Here is a 13,857-nt window from a genome sequence, read left to right as displayed (position 1 = left end):
AGGCTCCGGTATACTAGAGCCGTTGTTCCTACGCCTTATATAACCCGACAATCAAGAAGACATTGTTTCAATACTTTGCATAACTGGATTATACACCGAATTAATCCATTATCACACGGGAACGTACAGGGATCGGATTAATCAGGGGAGAATGATGACGACGTGTGGGGCGGCACGATAGACTGTGGGACGCTTTCACAACCTGCGCTACAATGGCATGAGCTGGCATCACCTCGGTGCAACTAGGACACATGGGTGTTAATTATTTGCAGGTTTTTGCGCACATGTTGCATCTGTATTCAGTGTTTTTTATGCATGCAAAAAACCCGCAGTTTTCAATGTCCGTTTTTTGATTTAAAAATCTTCAAACTGCAATAAAACTTTTTTTTTAAACCACTCTGTCTGATTGTTACCTCCACAAAAATGACATGGCTGATCCAACGGGTAACCATCTGGGCGCTTGTGGTCAAATGAATGTGAATCGATATAGATAAAGTGGAGGGCGAATAGAACGGTTCTATAAACACCAGACAAGCCGGTAAATATCCATAAATCTTACAGTGCTGATGTGTAGATTGTAAGCTCTTCAGATCAGAGATCTGCGAGGTTATGTCAATGTTCCCTATAGACGTTTAACGGACGTAGGGTATCTGATGGTGAAACTGGCTGTGATCTCTCTGGCAAGTAAAGGGTTAGCTCACCTCTCGCCTGGGGGCGGTGCCGCCTGATGGGGAGGGGCCAGGAGCTCATCCCTGATTGACAGTTTCAGGTGGAGAGACACCTCTGCTCACAAGCAGCGGAGTGCTCCGGCATGCAGGAGCCTGGGAGAGATGCACTGGGACAAAATCCTCAGACTGCACAAAGAGGAGGTGAGGAGCGGGCAGTGCCAGCAGTGGGCACTGTGCTAGGGGAACAGAGGGTGGGCTACAGTTAGTACTGGGCTGTGATTGTGCCAGGGGAGTGTGAACAGTCTGCTGTAACTGTGCCTGGGCAACTGTGGTGTCCCCAGAGACTGTGGTCATTATGCCTTGTTTACAGTCATTAGCATGGCACCATTGTGCTTAAATAGTTAATACACAGTGATTGTGCACGGCTCACTTTGGTCAGTGTGGCAGTACTTACCGATGGCAGTAATCAGTTACTGCTATCGTTGTACCCAGGTAATAATGATCAATGTGCTGCTGTTTTCCCGGCTGACTAAGCGTTCTCGTAGGAGTACTGGCATCACAATGGTAGCACAATGATCAGAGTGCTGCAACTGCCCGGCTGATCGATGTGGTATGATGGTGCCCGGCTGATCGATGTGGTATGATGGTGCCCGGCTGATCGATGTGGTATGATGGTGCCCGGCTGATCGATGTGGTATGATGGTGCCCGGCTGATGCTGATCGATGTGGTATGATGGTGACCGGCTGACTGATGTGGCACTGATTAGTGTACTAAGTTTTTGTACTGGGTGACTTTGATCGGTACATTACTATTATGCCTGAATTACTGCAATAATTTTTGATGGGATTGTGCCCAGAAGTTGCCGATCACTGGTGCTACCAATTATGCTGGCATAATTGTGCCCAACTGACAATGATCAATACACTACCATTATGCCTGGGTGACGGATCACTGTGCTGCTAGGTTTGTGCCCGGCTGATGCTGATTGGCATATTGCTATGGTTAAGCCCTGCTGATGCCAATTGGCGGCGCTGCTGTGATTGTGCCCACGACTAATGCTGATTCACAGCGCTGCTGTGATTGTGCCCACGACTGATGCCGATTGGCGGCGCTGCTGTGATTGTGCCCACGACGATTGACAGTGCTGCTGTGATTGTGCTAATGGTCAGTGCCACCCTGAGCAGGTTCCACAGTTGATCGCCATGATTGGCATCTATTTCAACTCTCCTAAACTACTCATGTGCTTTATGCTCAGAGGGTAATGAGTGGCAAATAAGGGGTTAAGTGGAATTTCATTGCCCCCTCCTATTGGGGGGCTTCTATAAAAGACCCCTTCTGACCGCTGAGAATGGCCCATTGTTCCCCCATGGCCTGGTACCTCTAATCCGTCCTGCAGCCTCCTGACCACTGACCACTCTGAGCCTTACAGGATTACAGCGAGGGCGGAGACCAGAAAATCCCACCCGTCACTAATACAATTACAGTGCGCTGTTAACCCTCTATTCCCCAGACAAGCGACCCGGACTGTTGAATCTCCCTGACTTTTTTTCCTGATGACTGCGGGGGAGGGGCTGTGGCTTTAAATCTCTTTGCTAATTAGTAATTTATTTCATGTAATGTAAGTGTCATCCAGAGTCCCTGTCTAGCGGGTGTGCAACCACAGATCCCAGTTTACCCTTGTCGGAAGATAAAGGCTGTTGGGACTTGTAGTTTCACACTATCCAGTTATGTTATGTCTTGTCTGTTTGGGGCAGTGATGCATTAGATATACCCGGGAAAGCCGGTTGACCACCACTATGGCCTTCGTTATTCAAGGAAACCTGAGTGACCACTGGCATGGCCATCGGTATTTCAAGGGTGTTGGAAAGCTGGGTAATAGTCCATGGTTCGGCCATATTGGCTTGATCTAGGTAGACACGACTCATTGTGATCGTCCTCTTTTACAGCTCGATCGGTTAGAAGGTGGAGGCCTCTCTCAGGCGTCCAGTATGGTATCCTCAGCAACGGACGGCATGCTGGCTGCAGACACAGTTGACGGTATCCCTGACCCCCAGCGGACCAAGGCGGCCATCCTGCAGCTGCAGCAGAAGATCCTCAAGCTGACAGAACAGATTAAGATCGAGCAAACGGCCAGAGACGACAACGTGGCCGAGTACCTGAAGCTGGCGAACAACGCGGACAGGCAGCAGGGCGCACGGATTAAGCAGGTGAGACCGCCATGCCATCATGGAGTGGATAGTCCCAGAATCCAACTGGACTATCCAGAGCAACTCCAGATCATTCCATATCCTGCATATAGCCTCACAGTGAGACCGCAGATATACAGCATACGTATATTCTGACCTGTAGACCAGTATAGGATATGTGTGAGGCTACACAGTACCCAGTTGTTTAAGTTGTCTTAACATGATGGCCTGTTTTACTGGTGGGTGGAAAGCAATAAAGACACCCCATCCCATATATGTTAGTGTGTAGTTACCCGAAACTGCCAATAATGGGGGCCAGGTTGTCCTCCAACAGACCAATTTGGCTGGATAGGTGAAGGAGGATTGGGAAATTTAAAGGTGATGACAGGTTCCCTTTAATGCTGTGAGTCTCCACAGTGCCAAAACTGGGGACCACCGTGAGTCTCCCAACATGCCAGCCTGACCAAATGAGCATGGTATTTTAATAAGAGGATATTAGCTGCCACATTTGCCTGGCACCACTTATCTCTCTGGGGTAAATGAAAAGCTTCAGCCTGCCTCGTCCTTTCTTTCTTGTCTGTTTCCTGCTGACAAGGAGTTGCACCTCATTTCAGCCTATTGAGTTTAGGTCCTGCTGACCCTATAGATATCAGATACAGAGCTGTAAAGTGAAGTACTGGGGCCACGATGCAAATCAGTACCAGGGACTCCCCAACCATGTGCAGGAATCCAGGAGTGCTGGATGGAATACAAACCATAAGGCCCCCTGTCCACAGGCGACATGTCATACCAAGGTCCGCGGTGATAAATCGCCCGTGGAGCTCACATGACACGCTTTCCATAGGATAACTATGGAAAGCTCAGCCCGACATCCACGAGCGGAGAATCCTAGCGACTTGCCGCGATTCTCCGCGGTGAGCCTATCAATTAGATAAGCTCATCGCGGAGACCTTACAGTGCTCCCCCCTCTGCTGCGGCCGTTGACAGGCAGCCTTGGGCTATTGGCACTGGTGGGGAAGGTTTTGCATGTCACCTCTGATTCATGCTGGCAGGACTTGGAGTATGGTTTGCAGGACCAGAGAAGAATCGCCCACCTTCTAACTTTAGACTATGCTGGGTTTTGCAAGCTGCTTGCAATGCATTTCCAGTCATCGCAGGACACATCTACAGGTAAGGGCGCACTCACGCGAGTGCATAACGTTTTTCGGTCACATATGCGGCAGACTTATGCGACCGAACAGAGTATATTCCCTGTGCAGTGCGGCTTTTGTGGCACGCAAGGCCTCCCCTAATTGGTTCCATTCGGCAGGTATCATGCGTATTCACTGCGTTTTTTTTACGTGATCCCATTAACTTTCATGTGTTATTTCGGTGTTTAAAAAAAATTGCAGAACTGATGTTTTTCTCCCACCAAAAAGATGAATAGAAGTTATACAATACATTATATGTAACTCCTATAATTAGACCTACAGTAAATAGCTGTGAAACCAAAAACCTACTACACCTAAACAAGAATCGCAGCACAGCCAATCATTATAAAAGAACAAGACAATCTTTATTACCAAACTATTTTAAAAAAATAACCAGGGAGGTATACAGCCATAATAAAAACCAGACTGAAGGTACACGTATATTTATGCAGGACTGGCTGGGCTGTGATATCCTGTCATACATTATATGTACCCCAAAAAGGTAACAATAAAGCCTACAGCTCGCCACACAAAAACCAGCCCTCCTACAGCCATGTCGACGGAAAAAAGGTTATTGCTTTTGAAAACTGAAGATTAAAATTGTTGCACTCTTGGGTCCAAAATAGGCAGTCACAAATTATATAACGCTTCCAGTATAGATAGTTCTCACACATCATTTGCGCAAATCTCTCCCCTGCCCTGACAGTCTGTTGCAATGTATCAGCGCAGGAAGTTTGTATCCATCTGAAGCTCGGCTGATGCCCATCAGTATTTCACAAGCTTTCCTACCGCCACTACTTCCTGACCTTCTTTCTTCTGCTCCTCAGGTGTTTGAGAAAAAGAATCAGAAGTCGTCTCAGAACATCCTCCACCTGCAGAAGAAGTTGGAGCACTATCACCGCAAGCTTCGCGAGGTAGAGCAGAACGGACTCGCACGGCAACCTAAGGACGTCTTAAGAGATATGCATCAAGGTTTGAAGGACGTCGGGGCCCGAGTGACTGGTTTCAGTGGAGGGGTGGTGGGCAGTGTTAGGGGTGGACTTTCCAGTTTCTCCCAGGCCACTCACTCGGCCGCAGGGGCAGTGGTGTCCAAGCCCCGGGAGATCGCCTCATTGTTACGGAACCGCTTTGGCAGCAGCGACAACATTTCATCCCTGGACGATCCCACCAGCCTAGGGGAGGAAGGAGCGCAGCAGGGGAAGAACTTGGCTCCCATGAACATGTTTCAGGCTAGTCCCAAGTATGGCAGCGAGGAGGACTGCTCCAGTGCCACCTCAGGCTCGCTAGGTGCTAACAGTACTAGCGGGGGGCCTGGTGGAGGAGGAGGGGGCAGCTCACGAACAAACACCTTGGATATGCAAGGACTGATAGGATTTGAAGTGGTGTTTCAGGAAATCCAGGAAATGCGGGAAACCCAAAACCAACTGGAGGAGTCTCTGGAAGGACTCAGGACTCAGTATCAAAGTGACTACTCCTTCATCCTCCAATCACTGCAAGAGGAGAGGTACAGGTGAGTGACAGCGGAAGGAGCGCCTTATACACCATATCTGACGAGGGTGTTCTAGCAGGGTCCATCAGCAGCACAGAGTATTTCAGGAGAGCAGCATGCTAATGTTGTGAAAGATCAAAGGCTGAGCGATATAGTGGGAAGAGCAGCACTTCTCCTGAAATATTCTGTGCTGCTGGGAGCCCTACTGCTTCCATGAAGTAAGATAATCGGCGCAGAGTATTTCAGGAGGAGAGTGTTATCTTACAGGACGTCAGACTGATACTTACGTAGCACATACCATCAGTATGGTGTATTTCAGGAGCAGACTGTCCTGCCCATTCGTTAGTAGATGGCATCAGCGCTGTACATTTACATATTTATATCTGAGTATATGGTGTGTCACCTCTGCGGTTTCATCAGCGGTGTGTCACTTTGTAGTGAGACTGTAAACGCTGCGCTGTATGACTAATCTTGTCATTAGCGTTGCGTAACGTCTTGTTGTGACTTTTCTCTCCCGGCACATGATGTTCTGTGTAATCTCCACTTAATAAAAACTTAATCTATGAACGCGGAGATCCTACACGATGTCCCATAACCACCGCAGTACATATCTGGTTCTCAGGCACCCGTATCTCCCGTTCTGAATCATGTAATGAGTATACAGGGCCAATTATCTGCCCTACTGGCAGAGATCACTTACCGGCCCTAGATTTATTATGCAGGAATGTCTTGTTCTATAGATGTATCTGTGAATACGGCAATATTCTTCTTACATCAACTATCAAACAGACTGGGCTAGTGAATGTTGCTTTGAAACGCCACCTAGTGGTGACTTTTGGGAATGGCGATAACCTGTTACTATTGGATGCATGTTGTCAGTGTTTCACCTTTTCGCAGCACTTGCTGTTATGAAACTACAATTCCCAGCATGTCCTGACAGCAGCTCACTGATTAACAATAGTGTTGAGCGAACTGAAACAGCCAAACCCTGTTTCAGATCAAACAGGCGCAAACGCGAGCCTTGGGCAGCTTGTCATAGCTGAGCCTGCTAATGCACTTCACTTTTTCCATGATATCACGCTTGCAAACCCGTTATTTTTGCTATGAGTGTGATGCATTTTGCAACAGTCATCGCATCTCTGTGACTTGTGATTTTCCCGCAGGTTTCTCTAACTACCGGTAGTGAAAATTGCATGTTTCAATAGGAAAAATTAAAAAATCGCATTACACATTAAAATCGCTACTACATACGAGGGAGATGCAATTTTATTTTCTGTCAGAGTAAAACGGTCCAAATTTCGCTCCTCACTAATTAAGTTGATTTTTTTTGGGGGGGGGGGGGTTTAATCCCCCACATCATTGCTGTGTATTAAACTCTCCAACTTAAAATTGAAACCTGTTCTGACCTCTCTCTTATTCTCCTGATCAGATGTGAGAGACTGGAAGAACAGCTGAATGACCTAACGGAGCTTCACCAGAACGAGATCCTCAACTTAAAGCAGGAACTGGCTAGCATGGAAGAGAAAATCGCTTACCAGTCCTACGAGAGGGCGCGAGACATACAGGTGAGGGGGAGCAGCGATGGCATTTAACAGGTTGTTCCAGGAAGCAGACAGCGCCATACATTGCACAGTGGCCTGGGTTCCTACTGGAGGCTGTGTCTCATCCACTCCAATAGGATTCAGTTTGCTGTAGCAACGTGGGCCACTGTTTACAGAGTTGTCTGCTTCATGCTTCAAAACAGCTAGACGTGGGATGACCCCCTTTTAAATCGCACTCGTGTGGCAGGTAATTGGCTTTATGGGGAAGAATGATTAATTGTTTATGCCAATACAACTGTCATTGGTTGGCTGCACATCTCCATGTTCACACAGGAAGATGTGCAGCCAACCAGCGAGCATTTTTAGCTAAGCCGACAAACAAGCACTTTTTTGTCAGCTGATCTTTTGCACATTTAGACCGATTCATTATCGGGATTACAGGCGTTCATGCCTGTGTAAGGCTGCCTGTCCACGGGTGTTATTGAATTGCGTTCCCCGTGGCAATAATCCGGCCGCAGGGAACGCAATGCACGCTTTCCATAGTGTTGCTATGGAAAGTGCAGCATGCTGCAAATTGCCGTGATTCTCTGCGGTGAGCCTATCTGTCAGATAGGCTGACAGCGGAGATCCTGCTGCCGGGCAGCGGCTCCCGCAGCGGAATACCGCGATGCCCATGGACAGGCAGCCTTAATGGGCTTTTAATGTAAGGGCTATTTTACATGATCTGGCGGCAGGCATTTAAATGAGAGCCAAAAAATGGAAGCTCATTTAAATGTTCTTTTCACAGGCCGATGCCAGCTGTAGCTGTATCATTATGATCGTTCTTCCCCAATACTGTATTGTCCGCAACACATCTGCTGTTCACACGGGGAGGGGATGTTCTGTGATCCTGGTAATTTTTTCTGCAGCATTAACCAGACAATCTGTCGACTAATTCATATTTGCTCGTTCATTGACTGGGCTGTGTAAATGTGCCAACGATCAATGTTGGAGCAAATGGTACCTGATCATCAGGTTGTGTAAAAGGCCATGAATACTCCCACATTGTTTCAGCTGCGGCTGATGGTTTAGATGTGAATCAGATTTTGCTGTGGTCAATCTCTGCAAAAGACCACATTTTTCTAAGCAACTTGGTGGCTGTGACCACAGGCAGCCGCGCAAGTCCATAAAGAAGTTCACTTCCTATGTGTCTGAGATGAAAACTATTGCAAATGGAAATTAGTCGCCCAGAGCAGCTCATTGCACCTATTCTGCATCACTTATCATCCAGAAATCCCTGTTTACTCAATACTAATGACTCCCATTAGAGTTCGGCTTACTCTGGGGAGCCGCCTGCATAGCGGTATTTTGCATTCAGTATGGAGGATTATTATTCTAAAAGTCTCTTCTCTTGGGAAGTTGCAGAACTTTTTATTACACAGCAAGTGTTACTTACATAACAGTTTGTTTTAATTCCTCACCAATTTGGAAGATCTCTGCTTACTGTCAGTCAATAAGTATATCCAAAGGCTGAAAACCGTAACTGACTCCATATTTCTCAGTTGAGTGTTTGCTACAAATACACTCTGTGTCTACAACTCACTAGAGGATAAACACCATGAACTCCTGACTGATGCATGTCACCTGCGCTGATACACTGTAACAAACAATGAAACAGTAGACTAGAAAACTTTGAAAAGTCAGAACTCACCGGCTTACCTCATGCAACTGAAATCTGCTTCGGAAAAATCTAACACTGATTTGAATGGAAGCTGTGGAAAAAATCTGTGTGCTTGAGGCCGGGCTCACACATTAGTGTCGGAATTGTGTAATACGCAAGCGCATAAAAGAACACCGCATGTTCTATTTTGCCAAGTATATATGAGCGCTAGAGTCCATATACGCGTTCTCTATGGACGTGTATATACACACGCCCATATGCAATTACCTTAAATATAAACAGGTGTACTGCACATGACAGTGTGCATGAGTACGCGGTCATGCTCAGTACAACTTCGCAGCAGTACACAGGGTCAAGGCCAGCTCCACAGCTACTGATACACTGTGGGACCCCCAAAGTGGTTTACACTTGCGTCTATGTGAGCCCGGCCTAAGGTGGACTTAATCTAGTTTAAGGGCTCTCACACATCTGTATTTCATCAGTATTTTGTGAGCCAAAACCAGGAGTGGGTCCAAAATATGAAAGGAATGCACCTCTTTCCATTATACTGTCTCTCTGTACGTTCCACTTCTGCCATACGAATTTCACAGTGGGGCTTTGGCATCAAGACGTGATGTCACTACTTTGTTTTTTTTCCTGCAGTGTAGATCTGAAATCTATGCATGGAAAAATCCGTACCATATAAGCTACAGTGTTGATTCCCACTAACCTGAATGAGAGGCTTATTCTGCACACATTCTGCTCCAGAATCTGTCATGTGAACATGATCATAGGCTTATACGTAGCGTACACTGCTTCTGTTGTAAACTGAGTCGAAAATGATGACCTGACAAATTTACACTAAAACTTATTTACTTTTCTCTCCATTTGCCACATTTGAAAAGTGGGTGTGACCTTCAAGGTGATGTAGTTGTAGTCAAACTTATTAAGTAGCAAGCCTGAAAATGTTGCAAATTTTGGCTCAAGTCTGTCTGCTCATGACGGGCTCATGATTTTATTTTCTGACCGTAGACCGTTTGCAAATGTGACATTTATTTAAAACAAAGGTTTGGTAGCGTGTTACCCTGTAGAGTAACAAATCACATTTATTTACAAGTGTGCACTATTTAACAAATTTGGTACCAATCACACAGTCTCATCTTGGTAGATGTGGGCCAGAAAGCCTATTAAAGTTGCAGAACTTTCATTAAACTTTATTTACATTTACATTAAACTTTACATACAATTTGAAAAAGATGGCGACTGAATTCGCTGCCTTCGCTTTTCTTGTGGAAATGCATGATACTGTTATAATCTTACTGCTCATAACACAAGATTGAGTCTGTTGCTGCTGCTTGTAACGAATCCTGTAGGTCAGTAGACTCCAACCTGTAGCTGCCACAGGCTGTCAGGGCATGTAGTTTTGTAGCAGTTGTAGTTTTGTAACAGCTGGCACAAGGCAGGTTGGAGGCCACCACTATAGGTTCTCTGTATCTGAGCTGACGTTGTATATTTTGTCTTCTAGGAGGCGCTAGAAGCTTGCCAGACCAGAATCTCCAAGATGGAGCTGCAGCAACAGCAGCAGCAGGTGGTCCAGCTGGAGGGCTTGGAGAATGCAACGGCTCGAAACCTTCTGGGCAAACTCATCAACATTCTGCTGGCCCTCATGGCCGTGGTTCTGGTGTTTGTGTCCACCGTGGCTAACTGCGTGGTCCCGTTACTGAAGACCCGTGGCCGGACGTTGGGGACACTGCTCCTGGTCCTGCTGGCTGCACTCCTATACAAACACTCAGATTCCTTCTCGGGGTACCTGGAGAGACTGCTGTCACCACCGAGATAACCAGACTCTTACCTCCCCAAGATCGGGATGTGGATGGTACAGTCCTCTTATTATAGCTACACTGAGAGCCCACCTGGCTTGTGCCTAGGGGGGTCATACCGTTTCTGATCACAGGGATCGTCCCCAACTTGAGGCCATTTTGAGTTGGATAACTGCCAATTCACACCGCCCCATCCTCCTCACGCCTTAAAATCCAGGAGGCTCCCGATGGGCGTTTTGCACCCTCCCCAACATCATGAATAACGTTTGCCCTTTGGGACTTGTAGTTTCTGGGTCGAACTGGGGGAAGGGGGGCAGTCGGATGTGAGAGTGTGCTGTTTACATTGTATGAGAGGCTTTTGGACTCTTATGTGTTTTTACTTTTTGGGGGTATGGTTTTCCCCCCCGCCACCCACAACTGAAGGACAACCGCTGCAATATGTTTTAGCTCTGCTGTTCTAGCACCCAGTTCTGTGCCTTCAGAGTCTGTGTCCAGGGGCAGCTCTGACCGCAGCAAGGCATGCTGGGGATTCCCTGGACTTCCGATGTGGACGCTGAGTTGTGGCAATAAGGCACTCCGACCTGCTTCTGCCATCTTCCTGACCCAGGCAACATCCACTCTCCCAAGTGCCTTATTGCATTCATCTCTCGGGGTACATTTTTGCACCTTGCAACAAAGCTTTGAGGTCAATAGGTGGCAAATGGGTTTAAGAAGGAAGGGGGGGGGGGGGCAAACTGCTTTTCGACTAGAACTGTGGACTTCAAACTCTCCTCTCTCGACCCCCTTCTATTTGATTTACAATTTCCTGGCTGGAGCAGAGCTGGGTAACGCACCGCCCTACCTAATGCATTAGAAATTACAGCTACACATTCCGCGAGGGCGGTAGGTGGTCATGACTCCGGGAGGGGTGACTGATATTTGAGTCGAGGAGCAGAATTCGCATCACGTCAACCCCTTTGTTGCTCAGGATGCCGAGTCTTTCACGTGACATCTACCTTCCTCACCCCTTGCAGGAAACACGCGAGCCGCAGTATTTGGTTGTTTTTATTTGTCATCCCTTGACTCCTTCGTTTTTAATTTTTTTTTTAATATTTACGGTAACAGTGAAGCCATTATTTGCTAGAGGGGTGACCGCAGCACTATCCGAAACCCCCTCTGGTAGAGAAAGGCGCAGGATCAATTGGCCGCACTTTTTATTTTATTGTTTTGAGACCGTCGTGCTGCTGAGAGCCACTAGGGGGAAGTAGTGGTGTCTGTGGGAGACGCGGAGTAGGGGTGTCTGGAAGCAGCACTCACTCGGTACAGTGTTCCCTTCCTGCTGTGTGTATGGAGTTTTGTTATTTTAATTAATATTATTTGGCGCGGGGGGAGGGGCTGAATAAAAGTCATGTTTTTAAACAAACATTTGGTGTTTTTTCTAAATCGCGACTGTTTATCACTGTGATAGCAATTCAATGATGTATGTGATCTCAGTACTGTAAGGGATGAAGCTGGACGTGACACGGTTTGTGAAGCCGTCAGAAAAGCACATGGACAGACGCGCAAGGAAACGCTACAACTGCAATAATTGATTTCAGTGGGGCCTTTTAAAGGGGTTCTGTCACTAGAAGAAAAAAATCATTACTTGCCTATTCTTCCCCTGTCGTCTTACCGCATCTTCTCCTCACCAACCTTCTCCTGTCTCCTCCAGTCCCCCAGGTCACCTCCCCTCCAGCCAACCAAATCCTCTTCTTGTTATGTAGCGTACATTGCTGGCATTCTGCTTTCTGCAGGTCAGTGTACCCGGTCACTAGTGACATAACTTTCACTGCCTAGCAGGGAATGCCGAATCCTATGCCGGGCTATCCCAGAGACTGTGCATGCGCGGTGTGTCACTGTAAGTGTTCATACACTATTGCTGCGAGACAGTGTGCGCAGTCTCGGTAATAGCCCGGCGTAGGATTCAGTATTTCCTGCTAGGCAGTGAAAGCTGTGTCATTAGTGACATCGTCTACACTGAGCCGCAGGAAGCAGATAGCTGTGAATATAACGGGAAGAGGAGGATCCAGCGGCTTGCGGTGAGGTGACCCAGGGGACACACATTAACTTTGTCTTCCCCACTTCTGCCCTAACCAGCAATTCCAGCAACCTGATTGGTTGTTTGGGTTGGCTGATTCACAATTCCAGCAACCTGATTGATGATTAGGGCAGAAGTGGGGAAGAAAAAGTTAATATGCCTGGGGGACTGCAGAAGACAGGAGATGATTGGCGGTAAGAGAACTACCTGGAGAGAAATAGGTAAGTACAAGTTGTTTTTTTTTCTAGTGACCGAACCCCTTAAAATGCATTAAATGGCTCTCATCTGCCATGTGATGTACATGTGAGTGCGGGGAGAGGCTTCCCATTGAAATCGATGATAAACCCTTCCGATCCTCTATTGTGCATATAACTCTTGCGAGAGGATTGAAATTTCACAGAAGCCATACAAGGTGTTTTTTGCCCGAAAATCGCCTCCGCATCCAAGGGTAAAACACACATCGAGTGTGATATCAGGTCTTGGCCATATACCACCCTCACCTGTGTGAAACTGGCCTCACAGGCAAATTTTGATGTGGACTTGGACACAGATTTTACCCCTCGTTTTGAAGTGGAGAAATCTGCAAGTAATGGACACGCAGTGCGAATTTTCTGTGCAGTTTTTTTCTTTGTGCATTGGGGGATGACATTAGTTAAAATCTCATCCACATGGTTCGTACTGCTGGGGGGCAAACTCTCAATGTAGGAAGATCTGCAGCATTTACCCTCATGTGAGCCCAGCCTTAAGGAGATGTCCTCATGTCACTTTAAATTGTGTATTACGTAGACAGTGTACGTATGCATAATAAGTTGTGAATGGAGTCAATGAAGGTACTTCAGCCGTGGACTGCACTGCCGACCGCCTCCATGCATGTATTGTAGCAGCAGGAGGCCACTTCCCAGTATGCTCTCCTTACTTCAGTCATAGCAGAGGACTTAGAGACCCGGAAAGTGGATTTCTGCTTCTCACATGCTACTTTTCAACTTTGTCATTGGGTTTTACTTTTACAGGGGCCACAATGCAATATTAAAATCTATGCTCTGGGGCCCCCAAGGGCCTGTGTGCCATACAATCATGTAGTGCGTCCATGTTTTCCTATGCCAGTAGTGAGATGTAGCGCTGTAGCTTTTGATGCTGCCCTGTATAATGCTGCTTTTACAGTGAACGATTCTGAACAAGTTGCTGACGCCATCGCCAGCTCGCTCGTGCTTGTTCACACTGGCAGATCGCCGCTGAGAATCGTAAGTTCTCATTGTGTTCCACATAA

At 47.1% G+C, this 13,857-nt stretch overlaps 1 protein-coding gene across 3 annotated transcripts in view; it reads left to right on the top strand.

Annotated features, from left to right (window-relative positions):
- The window catches only part of TMCC1 (transmembrane and coiled-coil domain family 1), a 90,224-nt gene extending 78,288 nt beyond the window's left edge, over window positions 1-11,936 (top strand). For 2 of the 3 annotated variants that reach the window (XM_066597004.1, XM_066597005.1), the window contains 4 exons: window positions 2,616-2,876; window positions 4,873-5,555; window positions 6,964-7,099; window positions 10,240-11,936. In XM_066597004.1, the coding sequence (XP_066453101.1) occupies window positions 2,616-2,876; window positions 4,873-5,555; window positions 6,964-7,099; window positions 10,240-10,554 (1,395 nt within the window). In that variant the 3' untranslated portion in view covers window positions 10,555-11,936. Of the gene's footprint in view, window positions 1-760; window positions 870-2,615; window positions 2,877-4,872; window positions 5,556-6,963; window positions 7,100-10,239 lie in introns of those variants that run through there. The other variant, XM_066597006.1, reaches the window with a different exon arrangement.
- Window positions 11,937-13,857: the final 1,921 nt, after the last annotated feature.

The sequence above is a fragment of the Eleutherodactylus coqui genome, chromosome 3 (assembly GCF_035609145.1).
Source record: "Eleutherodactylus coqui strain aEleCoq1 chromosome 3, aEleCoq1.hap1, whole genome shotgun sequence".
Lineage (NCBI taxonomy): Eukaryota > Metazoa > Chordata > Amphibia > Anura > Eleutherodactylidae > Eleutherodactylus > Eleutherodactylus coqui.
The sequence above is the reverse complement of the archived record's forward strand: the minus strand, read 5'-3'. Positions and strand labels throughout refer to the sequence as shown.